General features: G+C 37.4%; 1 protein-coding gene across 1 annotated transcript in view; it reads right to left on the bottom strand.

Moving 5' to 3' along the window:
• Positions 1-473: 473 nt before the first annotated feature.
• The window catches only part of LOC306947418 (uncharacterized protein C14orf132), a gene marked incomplete at both ends in the record, with an annotated part of 29,595 nt that continues 12,094 nt past the window's right edge, over positions 474-17,974 (bottom strand). Inside the window, one exon of the mRNA XM_079536729.1 lies at positions 474-698. Within this exon, the coding sequence (XP_079392855.1) occupies positions 474-698 (225 nt within the window). The remainder of the gene's footprint in view (positions 699-17,974) is intronic.

The following is a 17,974-nucleotide window of genomic DNA, read 5'->3' as shown; positions in this document are numbered from 1 at the left end:
ATGCCACCTGGAAACCTAACATGTTTAGCTACTATGACATAGAACAATTACATACAATGTTATACCACAGTAAAAAAAATGCACAAAAATCTGACAAAACCCAGAAAAGCATCTAGAAAATTCTCAACAGTAGAAAATAAGCGCTTCCTGTATAAATCTCACTTCCTTTTTGTATCCACTATAAGTACAATGGTCTGCCTTTCATTATATTTCCATACAAATCTTGTGTTGGCGCTGTTCTCCATTAGAGCTCTCACCTCCATATAGTTTGCCATAATATCCAAACTTTCAGCAATCAAGATTCATAATGATTAGCTTGCATTTCTTTTCTGTGATTGTGGCAGTACTTACTCAAAGTCCCTACCTATATGTATTTATATAGATATACATGTATATATACACACATACATACAAACACATGACAAATACTGCTGCGGTTATCCTCTCTTCCAGTGTTTGGAGTGACAGACATCCTAGAAGGTGAAGGCATACACCACTCCCACAACCACAATATTTCCAATTGTTGCTATGATTGCAATCCATAACAATATGGCATCGTTTGAAGACCGGGATGTTTCTTCTGGTGGATTCTGCATGGAAGAAGCTGCATGGACGTTGGCTGATGAGTTAAACAAAGAGTACTCTGTACTGAAGTCCTCATTTGGTGAGTCCATAAAGGCTCCCCCCATAACAGGAAGCTGTGAAGAAGAACATGGCATAATTAGATTGAAAGCCAATGCATGCATTTGTTTGCTCTCTAAGTCATTACGAAAGAATAACCAGTAGCCAATCTCCCAAATCACTGAAGTTCTATGTTTGTGGTGCTAAGCAGTCAGGACTATCATATACACAGTGTACACTATTTCTTCCATTTTTGTTAGGATTGTTGTTACTTAAATAAACCTATGTATATTGCATGTACCATCATACATCAGAGCTAGCCTACAGGCTCCAAGTAAAGCTACACAATAATATAAAATTGAGAAGAAATGACAAATGATAAAGAAAATGAAAATGATGATTTGAAATGATAAAGAAATAATAATCCACAAAGCACTCACGTACCAAAGCACAGCACCATATATGTTTTAAGGCTACCAGCAAGGAACACACCAAATAAGCACAGTGTGGATGTAAGCAGGGAATTTGTTCCACTTTTGTGTATGGCTTAGAAGTAAACAAAATTTATAAATGCAAACAAAAACATGAATTACAGAAGTTGTTACAGTAAAGAAGATGAAGCACACCAAGTGCACTAACTTCACTTGCGAAAACATATCTGCAATGTGTTATTTGTAAATCTATGAATTCTGATAATTCTGTAAATCCAAAGAATTATTAATCTACACAGTGGAAAACTTCAGTTATGATAGGCTTCATAGCAATTAAGTTAGTGACAGATTTCCAACTTCACTACCACCTATTGGGTGTTGTTAGTGGCCCTGTCAGTGGTACCACAAAAGGTTCTCAGTTCTGCACTTAAAAAGGTTTTTGAGGTTTTGACATCATCACTCTTCACCTATCCCAACAGGCTCTTCTCTACATCTGAAACTAGAGTCTCTGGCCCAGTAACAACAAAATAAGAATCCTCTCTTCTTCAGTACTAGTAATAGTACTATTACAGCTAGCAGCAGCACAATATTGTTGAAGTCGTCATGGCTTATGAATAATGGAGGAATCAGCCTTCCATTCCTTTAGACACATCACAGAAGGCTGGTATAACCATGAGTGCTAAATTACCATGCCCAGTACTCACTGTGCTGGAAAATTAGTGTCTTTCAACTTTATCCTTAAATCCTGCAACACACTGATTCTCCTGTTGATACTAAGCTACACCCCATCTGTCTGCCTGCAGCTGTGCTATGGAGGATGCGAAACAAGAGAGGACTCAAGGATAAGCCACCTCTCTCCACCCACAGTGGTAGCTGTAATCTAATATTAGAGCAAAGAATTTGCTAAGTAACTGTGACAGTACAGCAGGTTTTTTTTCCCTTGATATTCAGAACATTCTACAAAGCAGTCTTTTTCAAAAACTGGCTGCTGAACAGATTTTGTTTGTACTTGAAAATATCACGTCACACTGAAAATGAAATACAGATAGCAAGGGTTATGTCATATTTCCCAATCCACATTAAATAAAATTATCTTTGAGAGCAAATAAATGGTATGATTGGACAAAAGCAGTTTGCAAGAAACCAAATCAGAAATTGCAGAAGTCAGGTCTGGAGCATTGCCCCTGCACCAAAGACTTTTTGCTCCTACTTTCAACACTGTGCTTTACAGAGAGCTTCAGTTTTGCAACAAGCCCAGCTTGGACCTCATAATCCAACAGCACCAGTATCTTTTACATCTTGGGATTCAATAGGGAAAATTGTTTAACCACAATTCCTTTTCATGCAGCGATTGAAGTCAGAATTGGCTTTTATAGCAGACACAACAAGAGCATTCATGCAGAAGTGCTGCCATTCAGCAGCTGTGGAGATACTAGTTCAAGCAGCAAACAACAGGCATATATTTACCACAGCAGCAGCAAAATGCTCAGTCCAAGATAATTATCTTTTTAACATTTACATTGATCAAATCTACAAAGCCTTTCAACCAGAGCAACCATTCTTGGTGATTGTTCATGGAAGACACAGGGTTTCCTGTAAATGTGTATGTGCCCAAGACTGTGGGAAGTTGTGAGCACTGTTCCAATAAGCAATATCTGTTTTTCGGGCCATATATTCTCTACCTTCTGTGAATTATTTCAGCTGACAAGCTTGCATTGTGCTAGTCCACATGGTGCTGTCATAGGGGCAGGAAGCACGCATGTAGCAGCACAGCTACACACCATGCTGCAAGTGATGTCAGATCTGAACTTGCTCATTCCGTGCAAACAAGCTGTTTTCACCATCTGAGGGGAACACATGGTGAAACAGCTCATCTGAGTTTCCAAAAGGCTTGCAGTGACCTGACATAAAAATCTGATGTTCAGCACCTGGCACAGGCTTTCTGTAAAATTGACTTTCAGTTTTTCTGTTTGTATGTCAGTGGCACTTTCATCATAGATCTGGAAATAAACCTCACTGCTGATGTCCCGTTTGAAAAAATTGATCCTTACTTAATTTTCATTCTCCCTTCCCACTGATAAAACAGCCTCATGTAAGGACACAGGAATGGCCATAAACTATCTGACAGAAAGTTGATTTTCAAGGTTGTGACTGTCTTCAAGCATCATCAATGGCCCTAAGTGCTCAGGAAAGAGTAAAAGCACAACTGGATGAGTATATCTGATCCTACTTCTTAACATCTGTTTGTAAACTCAATACTATTACTCTGGATGCAGTACTTCCTGTTCTTGCTCCACTTACCTATCTCTGCCTCTGCAAAAATACACCAATTAATTTTAGCCAAGAACTTAAATGATGTTACACATCATTGATGTTACACAGTCATCATATGTATACATATATATATCCTATTAAAAAAACAGAGTTTTATAGTTGGAGCAAAGCAGTGCAGCACCTGTATCACACTTCCCAAAATTCCTGTTTGAGAAGACCAGGGCAAAGGCTTAGTTGGGAAATGTGGCAGTGAGGGACACAGCAGGAGGGAATGGTGAAGGAGTATGCCTCAGCTCTGAAATGAAACTCTTTTCTGAGTCAACAATGCAAAGTACATCTCTTGCTAAATAGCTTCCTGGAGCAGCAAAGAAAGGATTTGAACCATTAAATAACAACAGGCAGAAAACCAAACAAAACATCAAGAGGTAATGAGAACCCCCACTGTGCTGAATGCCTTCTGCTGCCATCCAAGAGGATGGCAAAGGATCAAGGAGAGAAGAACAAGCCTCTTGAACAGTTAAATGATATATTTGCCCGTTAGCAAAAAAAAATAATAATATTGCTTTATAACTTAAATGATTCACATGAAGGAAAGAAACATGGCAGGTCCCAGTCACCAACAGTCTAAAAATGATGGCTTTCTTAAGTAACATCACATAAAATCCATCATTTATCATTAACATCGTTCCATTTCTCTGAGAATCAGGGAACATCTTTTACAGCAAGCTAGACAAGTACAACATTCAGTTCCTGCTATGTTAGAGGGAACCTAGGCTCAGCAGAGAGATTTGAAAGAGCAGCTAAATCTTCCAAGTAGCTGTTTTCGAGAGACTAGAAAACCTCAGCAACATCTTCAACAGGCATGCTGGATCTTGGCCTTGGATGCAGACTTCTCTGGAAATGAGATACTGATAGGTGAAATGTCACCCCAGCTCTATTGCTGTCTTGTAAAATTGCTGTTGTTACTTCAGAATATCTAGAAGTTCCGTTTCTTTTAGGTTCCATGATAGATTCTCAACACTTAAAGTGAAATGAGTATTTCCTTCTGGCCTAGCAGCATGTGATTGCTGCAGTGGGTCTGAAAACCTAGCTACAATCACAAATTCTTCATTTAATTTAAATAATTTTAATATGTTATATTATATTAATATAATATATGTAATGATATAATATATTAAATAATATTTAAATAAATTTAAATAAATGTTTTGCATTAAAAAGATATCCCACATAACCAATATTTTCCCCACACTCTCTTGCTTCTCACAGAATCATGCATATATGTAACTCACCTACTGTAGGGCATGTACCGTTATGGAAATAAAGAAGTTCTTTCTGTTACTTATTTACTGGTAACATCTGGAGAGCCAATTACTTCCAACCACCATTTACCAGAACATCATCCTATTATTTACCACACAAGGGCTGGCTACACAGTGACAACCAGAACTGTTAGTTGATGTTCACTACAAGATTAGTTAAAATGCTTTAAATCCCCACACAACTGGAATTAAAGAGCACCTAAGGCAATCTTATTTAATGTAAGTAAATAGATCTAATTCTGAAGGGGGAAGATCCATGCAAATGCATTCTGCAGATCACTTCAAATTCTCACTTCATTTAATTCAGATCCTTGTTTCACCTTAAAATCATAGTCTCTTGTTGACAAGCTTAAGAAAAACAGCTATTTATTTTTAAAATATAGTTGTCAAAATAATTCCCCTACCAGTGGCAATGGAAAATTTCCTCTCTAATTTGGAAGCATAAAGATTTCATGCTTTATTTTTAATCCCACTAAAAATTCTCTATCTTATTCCAATCAATCTCTGATTTTCTTCCATTTCATCATATTCCTAGGACCTGTGTATTATTTCCTTCACTGCTTTCCTACTTGTGATAGGCAATGTAAGTTTATGTCCTTTTAGATGAGACTGATGTTCACAGCTGTTCCTTATCAGCAGTATTGCAGATGCCAAAAGCGCAAGTTTCAGCCTTGCTGTTGACCACACTAAGAGATGTCATAGAATCATAGAATTGCTCAGGTTGGAAAAGAACTTAAAGATCATCAAGTCCAACTGGAATCTAACCATACTACCATAATAATAACTCTCTGCTAAATCAAGTCATGCCCAACAGGTGACTAGATATTCAGGAAGGAACATTCAAAAATGACCAGAGCTGCGCAGACACTTCACTTCTGAGTTTGCTCTTAGTTGTAGAAACTCTTTGTCTTAACTAAGGAAATTCACTAGCGGATGGAGCTCAGCTAGATCTTTATCCCTCTAAACATGGCCATATCACAAGTACCTTGTAAGAGAACATGCCCAGTGCAGACCAAAGCACCTCTCTGCGCAAAGTTATTCTGCTGAACCAATTAAAAGAAATAGTAATTGGTGAGAAGGCGTTTCCTAATTTTTTTTTTCCAACTCTTATATTTCTGCATTAGTGGCATACAAGTTACCTTAGTGATAAAGACATAAAGACATCAGGTTCCATTCCACACAATCTAGATTTCCCAAATTCTTTCTTGTAATAGCTCTTATTATTAAAAAAAAAAAAAAAAAAAAAAGAAAACCCTACTGCTTTCAAATTGACTACTATCAGTGTCAGTTAACTGCTCTTGGATCTCATCTTCTAAGTGTGAAAGACTAGGAGCAAGTAAAAGTCTCAAGAGTTCCTCCTCCCCTTCCAGCCAGTATAAGCAATACTGCATCAAGAAAAAGGGGAAGCTTTGCTCAAAGCTTCAGAAACAGAACAGAAAAAAAAAACAACAACTGTACAAAGAACCTTCAAGTCTAAGTTTTATTAATTAATTTAAATTGAGTATGTATATACCGGAGGTGGTGGTGAATATCACAAAAGTGTGCAGGGTAGTCAAGCATGACATGCTTTGAGCTATCTGGATGAGTCAGGAAAATCATTCAAGCATCAATACTGTAATATAATAGCAGCTAGCATCCTACTGGGGACATTATGCTAGAGAAGCAGCTGCAAGTAGGTTTCCTGCTTCCAGGAATGTACATACACATGTGGAAGAAAAAAATATGAACAGAGAGTACCAGGGAGGTAAACATCTATCAGTACAGAAAAATGAAACCAACCATCAATGTTATCATAAGAAGAGCAATTCAAATTTTTCACAGTTTTGAAAACCGGCAGAATGGAGGACCCTCTTACACCTTTTGTAGCCACACTGGAGCAGAGGAAATAAGAATTGCTTTAGAGATAAGAGCAACTTGCAGAAATGTGTCAGTTTAATCCTAAACATAATTCTAGAAGGATGTCAAGCACCAAGCTTCCGAGTTTAATTTTTCCTATATATTCCTACTGGATAAGGAAGAAGCATTGAACACCCCACCTTTTGTAGGATTTCTTGCACCATCTGTTAGTTTTGGCATTGGCCACTTCAAAGCCAAACTAATAGATTTAACTGGACTTGTACAACCTTCTGCTTTGATAAAGCCTGGCAATTATTGTCTGGTTTCAAGTGTAACTTCCCCTATTGAGGGGAAAAAGGAAAAAAAAGAAAAAAGAACTAACAATAAGGAGGAAAAAAGAAAGAACACTGCATGCAGCATAATGGCTTACAGGATGGAGATATTGCTGGCTGGAAGCAAGTGCACAGCCACATGCTATCCAGTGGTAGTTTCAGTTGTTCTTACAGAGAGTAAGTGGCTATTGAGTGCTGGACAGAAAAGAAGTGTAACACAAGCTGATTGTAATGATGTTCCATATCTTCAAGAATAAAAGATATTCCCACCAAAAATAGCAAGTCAAATGATGAAGTTTAAACAGAAAACCAAAGAGCAGAACTCAAGAGCAGGCATGTAGGAATAACTAAATGAAGCCTAATCCCATTTTTCAATTTGGAAAAGATCTGCACAAGCCCATCCTCCATTGTGGTCTTTGAAGTCATCCTATTTGTGACAAAGTGCCAATGTCCCATAACCAATTCATTATTGTGGCCAAGATGTCTTAGTAGCAAAGAAACCGGGCTGATAGGGAGCATCAGCTGTAGGGCTGATGACTGCAGTTTTTAGAGTTTTCTTTCTCCTCCATCTCCTTTAGCCTAACACAATGCTTAGGCTGTTTCATGGAAGGAAGCAGTGACGTAGCCATGGGAAAAAGATGGAAATTAGTAACCATTCATGGCAATAGAAGCAACAATACAATTCCAAAACTAAAACTAGTTCCAGTTTTCCAGATGAAAAATCATCAGACTTGAGAAATGGGCAAAAAGAGCGAGTGTGTAAATTACTGTATCTTTCAGTATTCAATAATCAGGATGCTTCTCACAAAAATTAAAAGAATTTCAAGGGGCTGGTGTTCAGGGATATAGACCTAGAAAGATATTTTGGACACCTTATTCCTCTAGACAAAAATACAATTGCAAACAATTTCCTCTGTGTTGCATACACTGATTATGTTCAAACTTAAACCAAGTAGGAAGAAAAATCTTGTATGCTAGCTCCAGTCCCTGTTACACAGCCCATGAAAAATTAATTGGTTGAGATTTAGCTATACCACAGCAACAGGCATGATATCACTTAGCTCTGTTTCATCAGAGAAATTATTTACTATTCTATGAAGACTCAAAAGCTTTCAAACTATACATTTGATGTTTTACACAATAATGGCTGCACTACAAAAGGCTAGGATACACCTACCTATTAAAGGAAGTAATCACTAACACTGCAGCTCTGCTGTACCAAATGGTAGGGAATAAATGCCTCATTTTCAGCACCTTGGAAACAACCACCTGGAATCTATCCTCAAATGTGATAACAGAAGAGGCCAGTACCTTCATCATAATGCAAATCCACTGGGAAAGAATCATTCTGTGATGACTTCCAGAAAATCATTTACCCATGCAAAATACTTCTGGGCATCCAACAGAAAGCCTTAAAAAGGAAATAAAAACAATTTAACAGTCTCAACTGAAACCATAATGATTATTTTCCTGAAGTTTACATAAGCTATCGGGCTCTCACAAAAAAACACAGGAAAGAGAAACCTGATAACAATGAAAGCAATTTTATTTGGGCTGTGTGTCATTTTCATCCAACAATTCATACCAGTTTATTTTTTTCTATCATTTTCATGTTGCACCGCATTTTCAAAAAAGAAAAAAGAGGAGGGCTGAGTTATGCTGATAAAGAATCTGAGATATATATCTCTCAAGTATTAAGCCTATTTTTATAAAGACTTTTGCTTACCTACTTGGCATGTAGTTCAAGACACACAAGAGTCAGAAAAAAAAAAAAAAAAAAAAAAAAAAAAGATGTATTCCACTTGAAATGGGAAGAAAAAAAAAAAAAAAAAAAGGTAGAAAAAGCTGACACAGTGTTAACCCCCTTCTTGTTGACCACCTCTTGACCATATGAGCAGCAGCATGCATGAAGGTCAAGTAAAACATACAGTGCAGCTACTAGGAAGATACGAGGACTGCCAAATGTTATTCCTATTGCATACACTTCACTTGATAGAATACCAACATCTGGCAGACTGTCATGCCTCTTGATTCCATCAGGCATACCAGGCATAACATATGGCTTGAACAACCTACAGACTGCACATCCCCCTCAACTTATTCTTTAATGCTTAAGAAGTGTTTTATACCTGAAGAAGAAACCATATTAATGTGTCTGAAAATTAATCATTTTATCTTGTATTTTGGCCACAGGAGTGAGCTAATCGTATGATATACAAGAAAATAAAAATTAGAATGTGAAAAAATGTTGGAAGTTTCTTAACTCTTAGAATTTGAGAAGAAACTCATCTATGAGCTGCCTTCCAAAGGTTGAATATCAAGAGGAGGCTAAAAGCTTGGTCACCTCTACATCGCGAGTGCTTAAGAACCAGACAAGTGCCACCAGATAACTGTTTCAGCCTTCTTCTAGGATATGCTGTTCCCACAGCAGAGCTCAAGGAAAAGAATTAACATGTTTCTCATCCACTTTGGTGCAAAATCAACAGGCATTGCTTAAATATATTTCACAAAAGTCTTAAAATAAGCCTGGATCACTTAGTTTTGAAGTAGAAGAGAAGCGCCCATATGGGACATTCACTAGCCCTTTTGAGGGCAGCAGGCCTCATCAAAGTGTGAGAACAGCCTTCCTCAGAGCCAAATATTCCATATGTTTTCAGAAACCCAGATTTTCATATCCAGGTTTTGCTCATATATTAAGACAATAAAGGGATGATTAAGTGTGGCTGAACTAGACAGCAGCTGATGACATCTTTATCACGCCAAACAAAACAGAACAGCCAAACCATCTGTGTTGTGTTTAAAACTGTTCAAATAGTTCAAAGAATATTAGAGAATAATATAATAAATTATACATTGATGTTATCTCTCTAGATAAGCGTGAGTCTATATATTTATGCACAAAGTAGCACTTCTTAGTGACTGTTTATATACATATACACAGGATGGGCTCAAATCAATGTATAATTTATTATACTTCTATTTGCAGTTCGATGTTTGAACTGTTACAGTTGGCAGGGCTGCACAGGATAATTAAAAGACATGAATATGTAACAGTTTTTCTTGGGTCTGAGTATACACAAAAATGACTTCAAAAGAACTTCTTCAGTTATTTCTGCGTTATGGAAGGGAGGGCAGAAAACAGAAAAGGAGGCAAAATACATTGTCTGTGCATTCTTTTTCTTCATTTTATTTAGTGTAATCTGAGCTATAGAATCACGATTGGTCTGGAGGACTGAAAAGGTTCTAGGAGCTAGTGCAGTGTGGTGGCCTCCCAAACTTTATAGAAGACACAAGTTTCCAATCCCATGGCATCCTAGGGACTCTGGAGTAATGCTTTGAAAGAGCAAGCATCTTAATTCACTTAAAATAAACAGAAATGGTTTTGTCCTTGAGATTCATAGAATCATAAAATTGCTCAGGTTGGAAAAGACCTTAAAGATCATCAAGTCCAACCGTGTGCCTGAGTCTCACACAACTCAATTATAGGAAAAAAAAAAAACTACAAACAGCACAATGCAACAGATGAAGTCTTTCCCATAAAGGGTGTCAAAAAATGATCATAGGAAATGAGCTGGTTCCAAGTTCACTAAGAGTTTCTCCAAAGCCTGACAGTCAAAGTAACTTTTCTTCAAACCTGAACTTCAGAACCCTTTGAACTTCAGATGGTAAAGTAACAGAACAACAGTATAGCTAAGGGATACCTTGGTGCTTTAGGGAGACAGGATTCACAGCAAGACAAGTGAATACACATATCCTTGTACTGATACTCACTTGCACATGCAATCAAGCATACAATAACACGGTGGCATCTTGCATCTACACGTGCAAATTGAAAATAACCAATTTAGTCAAAAGCAGCCCAAGAGTGAGAACGAGCTTTAACAGCTGAAAACAAAGTAAGCAAACTGCACCAAAATCCAAAAGCCTGCTTTATTAAATCCTCTGTACAAATCCTATAAGAACAGCTGAAAAAAATGCCTGGCTGAAGTAAAGCACCTTGCTCTAAGAGACTTTAGCGTGCGCAACACAGCGCAGATCCCAGCATAACTGGGTTCTTGAGTGATGGCACTCCAGGTGATCTGCTCCATGAAATCCCCTAGCACTAGGATCATACTGACAGATCTTTTTGTGAAATTACAAAGGAGATAAAAGATTAAAAGGTAGAAGAGAAGAGAAGGATTTTTTTTCTTATTTTGAAAGTGCCTTGAAAGTCATAAATCCTACTGCAATATGAATGTTTGCACTCTGAATGCATACTCAAAGGGAAAAAGGTAAGTTAACCAATGTATGACCATAACAAATAGATGAGCATGTTCACCTGACTTAAAATGAGGTCAATTAGGTGGTTGAAAACATTCCCAAATAAAATTCAGTTTTCTACATATTTATTGATAGCCCTGTACACATGACAATCTTTTATATACCATGAGATCTCTTAGAACTCCATAAAAGCACAAATATACCCAGAGTGCTTTCCTCCTAGCACATTCATTACCTTTTCCAGTTCTTCCTTGAAGATAAATTGTAAATTATGATGCAATATCACATAATGCGCACCCTGATCGGAGAGACTGTACAAAATTGACCTCTGCAATGCATTCTTAAAAGAGGACATAATGCCTTTCATCCATAGTTTACCACTAATTGAATTTCCTCTAAGATAAGGGAAGGCATTATTTATCCATTGGCAAGTACTAATTATTACTTATTTTATTATATATTATATATATATATTATATTATATATATATATAATTATATATATATATATAAATATATATTATTATATATTACTTACTGAAATAATTACAGAATAAAATCACATTTAATCCTGTTGCTAAAAAAAGTATGATGGAAATATCACTGTTAAAATGCAATACATTGTTGCAAGAGGACTGTCCACCTTAAAAATTTACAACCAGCAAAAAATAAGCTAATAAAAATAAGTTCCAGCTCAGTTCAGTGACCAGTGACATAGAGATGTGGGAAATTAAAACAAACAAAAACAAGCAAAAATACACAGATTGGGATGTAAAACTCGCAAGTAATTCTAAACTCTTTTGTTTCTATATTGCTAATATGGATTCAAATTAAGTCAGCAAAACAAACACATCCAATTTAAAAGATGAACGTGATGTGGTTTAAGGCCAATTCCATACCAGATTCCATTTAATACAACATACGGGCCTTAAAGATGCCAGTCGAAAAGCTCTGCAGGCTTCAAAGCAGAAACACTACTGGCTGTAGGCAGCCATCCAATTGAAAAAGAATGGTTTGAGATACAGTGGGTGCCAAAGGCAAGCAGGACAGTTCTCACAAAGAAGTTTTATATGCATCCTTGCTATTACCATGCCAGTACCTTTGGAAACTGTCCTTCTTTCATCTATTTTTGATGTTCTAAATTCTTCATAAAAATTGAAGGTTATTTCTTGAGAAATGGCTGAGCTTCACTGCAGCTTTGTGTAGTTTTAGTTTACACGAATGTGTAAATACACTGATGTCCCAGTCTTCCCAGTCTTGTCTGGACACTTTCACTACAGCAGTATTCATTTGCTACTATAACTAGTAATTGCAATTACCAGAGACTCTTTATACCAAGTGTAAGCAACCATCTCCTGTTGAATACACTTTATCAGTGCATGGTACATCCATACCTGCTATATGTATCTGAAAATCAAGCCACTGGATTCACTGAACCCAGTTCTCTTTCTGTTAGACTTTTACTGGTATTTATTACACTCCATCATTTTGAAGGAATAACAAGCAAAAAATTCACCCATCCTTTTTTTCCATCTCATTTATGCTACGAAACACTTGAGTGAGAAGCAACAGTAAAAAAGTTTGCACCTTCAGAACTGCCCAAAACCAAGGACGATTCCCCTTGGAAAAATCTTGAAGACACTCAAAAAGGTAGAGTTTCAGTATCTTGAAGCAAGTCTCTAATGAAACCTGTGATATGAAACACACTTACACAAAACACAAAAAGGCAGCAAGTCAAACCTCCTCTGGAGGGACCGTATGAAATGTGGCTGTCCCAGTAAATAAAAGAGCAAATGCAGCATGGTTAAACTTTAATTCTATTTGGCTTTCTCAAAGCAGATGCTTGCAGACAGATTTCTGTTTCAACCACTAATGACTGTCATACACAATCATGTCACCGATTTCAAAGGGCTGCAGGGTTTATACGCTTGCAGGCAAAACTGACAAGACACAGCTAAAGAATATTCACAGAATCCAATACCCTGCTTAGTTCAACAGGGACATTTAAATAGTGCAATCAAGATAAGAGAACCAGACTGTGCCATGCAGTTTCAGTAATTCTAACAGGGACAGGAATAATCATCAAGTTGCACTGGTGCCTGTTACAGATTCTGTGAATAAAACAATGACCTTCCTTAGCGTGGCACGGAAAGTCATGGTGTTGTCTTCCTTGATGCTCCTAGGTCTAGTTTTCTGGATCATCACATAAAGACAACAGGAAGTAGTTAGTAAGGCAGAGAAACAAAGATAGGCAAGGGGACATGAGGAAGAAGTATGTCAGAAATATGTGCAAGGGAAGACAATCCGTTGGAAAGCTATGTACACTGTACGTACATAACTTTGGCCCAGAGTAAATCTTCTCCAATTTAAGTTTTTCTAATTATAAGCTTCACATATAAGCTTCATAATATTTTATTATGGGCCTTGGATAACTTCAGGGTTTTTTTCTGCAAGATCTAGAAAGAATGAGAATACTCATTCTCTACTCTGAGACCACGTTTCTAAAATTTGTATCTTACAAGCTCAGATAAGATTGCATCAAGTGGAACTCAAGTCTGGAAACAGAAAAGGATTTTGAGTTATGTAGAACTGCTTTCATGAACCTTGTTTCACCCAATTTTACCAAGAACAACACTCAAGTATGGAAAGAAGAGGAAACAATGTTTTAAATCTTTCGTCTCCCTCCTTCACTTCTAAGGGCGGACAAAGCCTTAGCATGAAAAAAGGGACTAACAATATCCACATACATGTAAGGGCCATCACTGATGGTAACATTTTCTTCAGATATTAAGCAAGCTGTGTATCGCAGCTCTGGCAATGGTGGCACTTTCCCTTCCACGAGGCAGTACATCACTGCAGTACTGTTAAAAACAGTGACATCATCTCTGAAGTGAATGCAGAGCCTGAATTTTACATGTTAGACTCAGACACAATATGGTTGTTCAGTAACCTGACCAAGCCATATTAGAAGGGTTAGCTTTCCTGCTTCTCCTTCCATTAGGAGCCATTTTCCCCTGAACTCCTGCTGTGCAGGCACCATTCAAGTTTCCACAAATTGAAAATGCCCTTTTTGTAAAATACCACAGTACCACTCTCCACAGACAACCACCTCCCCTGTGAATCTGATCACCACACATCTCTTCTGTTTCAAGCTACTTACAGTTGTACCAAAAGGAAAAATAATGATGGGATGTTAACAATTCATTCTAGTCCTGCTAGCCTCATAGAGAAAAATAAAAAGAGAGGAACAAAGAATTTCTAGAAAGCATTGAAGTGTATGACTCATTATTTAGGACATATAATTGGGTCATATCTGCCTTTGTACTGAAAGACGCCAGGTCATTCCATCTCGTGCCAAGAAAATTTTTACCTATTACTCAGCACAAAACCTTGGCTGCCAATTGATCAGGACCTATGAAGGCTCCAAATGAGATTGGTTTTCAGCAAGAGTCTGCTCAGAGAACAGCAGTATGCCCAGTTTTCAGAAAACATCAAGAATGGACTATAGTAGAGGAAAGGCCCTGATTACCAAAGGTAATTGCCTCATATCAGTTCTCTGTAGCATCATCTTTTATTGGGGTTAAGCTTGAGGGGTAAAAAAAAAAAAAAAAAAAAAAAAAAAAAAAAAAAAAAAAAAAAAAAAAAAAAAAAAAGGAAATGCCCATCCTGCCAAAGGACTTTTGCCAGAATAAACAACATTAGAATTAAGAACGTCCCAGGGACATAGCTAAGTTATTCAGGTTGGGTGTGGTGAAAAAAAAAAAAAAAAAAAAAAAAAAAAAAAAAAAAAAATCAAACTGAGGAGTCAGAGCAAAGATTATTTACATTTCAGTCTCACATTGCATCCTTTCTCCCATCTCATACATCTCTCCTTCCCTGCTTCCATTACACTCCAATTATTTCCCCTGCTTCTACTTCTCTTATCACTCTGATTCCAGTACTTGCAAGATAAGGCTGCAACATCTCCTAATAGTACTTGGGTATTTATAAAGAGAGCATGATGACCCCAGTATGTGTTAACAAACTAAAATAAATAAATAAATAAATAAAAATAAAAACTATTTTATAGAAATATAACTTTATCATTATACTTTATTAAAATATGTTGTTTTGATTTTAGGCCTCCATTAATATTTTAATCATTACTTAATATCATTTAGATTATGTGTCTTTTTTTCCTCTTTGCAGAAATGCAAATGAGATACTTTGTGCATGTGAATTATGGAATTACTGACGTACTCAAAAGGTTATTGTGATATTTTGTTGATTAAGAGATACGTTACTAAGATAAATGTTTCACTTCCTATTAACAATATATTTCAGTGGAAAAAAAATAAAAAAAAAATTACACAAAGTACTGTAATAAGGTAAGCAGTACTTGCCATGGTAGGAAGCCTGAACACCTAAGAATGAAAACCAAAATTTAAGAGTGTCTTCCAGGTAATACCCTTTGTATCTGTTGGCCATGTCATTCAGCCAAATAAAAAGTATGTGAAAGAAAAGAAGCTTCTAGCAAGGCTAAACGTGATTTTAATTTAAAAAAAAAAAAAAAAAAAAAGCTAATAATTTGCATCATGATTTCAGAAGAATTAAATCTGCATCTTTTTGTCATAGAGTGAAAATAAATGAATCAAAACCAGAACAATGTTACCTGGAGTCAAACTATTCCATGCATATTTGACATCCAACACAGAGGTACTGAATTACATTCTAGGTAAAAGCCATCTCTTCTGAGACACCCTCAACCACATCCCACATTTATAGGAGTCAGCACAGACCCTGTCCCCAGGACTGACACATCTGTTGAAAATATGCTAGATAAACCCAGTTTTCACCAACCAAAAATTCCACAGCTTATCTTGAACTCTCTGCTTGCTTGGAAGACTTGTTTTAAGACAGTAGAGTGAAGAGGTTCAGAGCAGCCACAGACAAGTATAACTTGAGCAGAGAAGTTTTGGAAAGAGTACAATATTTATCCCACCTTGACATACACGCATGAAGACAACTGCAATTACAGCGACAGGGTGAAAAAGATAAGCAAAGACTCACAACCTGAAATGGACTATGCAAGTAGAATGATGAACTGATGCATAAAAACTGTATCTAAACACATGCTTTTGAAATCCAGATCTGAGAATAGATGCATAAATAGTAGCATGAGATTTTTTATTTTTTTTTAATCTCAGTTAAAAATAAAAAAAATCCCTACTGACAGAAAAGAACAGGGAAGGTTCAGAGTGGGTGTGAGGAAAAGGTTCTTCACCAGAGAGCTGTGAGCATGGAACAGGCTCCCCAAGGCAGTGGGCTTAACTCAGACAAGATGTGTTTATTCCCATTGATGATTTACGGCTGACAGGAGCACTCAATATGCTCACACAGAGATGCAGATCTGAGAAGTCCCTTGAGCAATATGAGACAGTGGGTGTAAGGGAAATACCCCTTCTCTTGGGCTCTCTTTCTGTTCCTTGGATAAAGGTACTTCCCTCTCTCTCTGAAAGATGAGGACAGTTGTGCTGGTGGCAGCAGCAGATGGAGAGCAGAAGAACAGTTGGACCCTCTACTCACTCAAGGGCCTCTGTTCTGCCTAGGATATATGAACCTGCAGCTGTCTGCTCCTGCATTTTGATGATGAAATCTGGGCTAGCCCTGTCCTTAAGCAACCATAAAGCCAAGAGGTTTACGGGCTTTCTCAGGCAGCAAGGAGAGCATGCACAGACCCACAATGGTAGGCATCTAGTTTATGTGATGTAAGTGCACATATGCCCTTACCTCTACTTTGCTTCCAGCCTTTCAATGCCAATTGTTCCCATCAATCAGTTTCTTTGCAATGTTATCACATTTTCCAAAGAACTGATTTTGAGGCTATTTAGTGACTTCTGTGAAGCAGATTTAAAAAATAAAGTAAAAAATGATGGCTTTTCTGACAGTTCTCACCACAAAAATCCAGGGCTCAGTTTCAGCAGTGTAGTCAACAGTTGAATTTGGACCCACAAAAATAAACATAACCTACATAAAAATGAAATAAATGCTCCTGTAGCAGCAACAGCAGCATGTTTGTAAGATAAATGGAAGTTGTGCTGCTTGAAGTGCAGGTTCCTGCAGTCCTGAACTCATGAAAGCAAGCTTGCTTTATGATTACTAAAAAAAAAAAAAAAAAAAAACCACACCAAAAAAAGACCAAAAAAAGGAGGAAAAATGTGAGACAAAAGAAAAAAACATGCAGACTGGTACATTTGGGAAGATATAGTCTAGTGTCTCTAGAGAAATGCAGAGCTTTCCTGACTGTGAACCAGCTTCTATATCAGGAGATATCAAATCTACCTGCAGGATCCTATGGAGGGTGATGCTTTGCAGTTACTGAATAAGTTTATCCCTTATTGGTTGTGAGAGACAAGCATCTTTGGTACTAACTGATGAGGAAAGGAAGAGCAGCATCACACAGAGCCACAGCAAGGGCTGGGCACAAGAAGGTCAAATGGCAGCTGAGGTACTCAAGCACTGCCACATGCTGTGTCATCACCCAGGTGTTGGGTGCAAATCTGCATCAGCACATTAACAACAGGCAGCTGTAGCAGCAGGGATGTAACCTCCCAAAATAAGAGGAAACCAAGAAGCATAAGATGTTCATCTGCAGCTCTAAGGTCACATCCCCAAAAGCACTGTCTGTGTACTAGCACCCACTGGGTGCTGAGATTATAATCACATCATTTCCCATACACTTCAGAAATAGATAAATTGTAAGGGACCAGCAAGTCCCAGTATTGAACATTGACTGCAGGTCAGCCTGCATACAAAAACTCTCGTAGCAGCCACTGTTTTGGATTATATAATATCTAGCAAGTAAACATGCGATTATATTCTGCTTCATGCCAGCATTTATGGGGATGCAATGCTGAACG

Source organism: Tetrao urogallus (genome assembly GCF_951394365.1).
Source record: "Tetrao urogallus genome assembly, chromosome: 6".
Classification (NCBI taxonomy): Eukaryota; Metazoa; Chordata; class Aves; order Galliformes; family Phasianidae; genus Tetrao; species Tetrao urogallus.
This window is presented reverse-complemented; position numbering and strand designations above follow the sequence as displayed.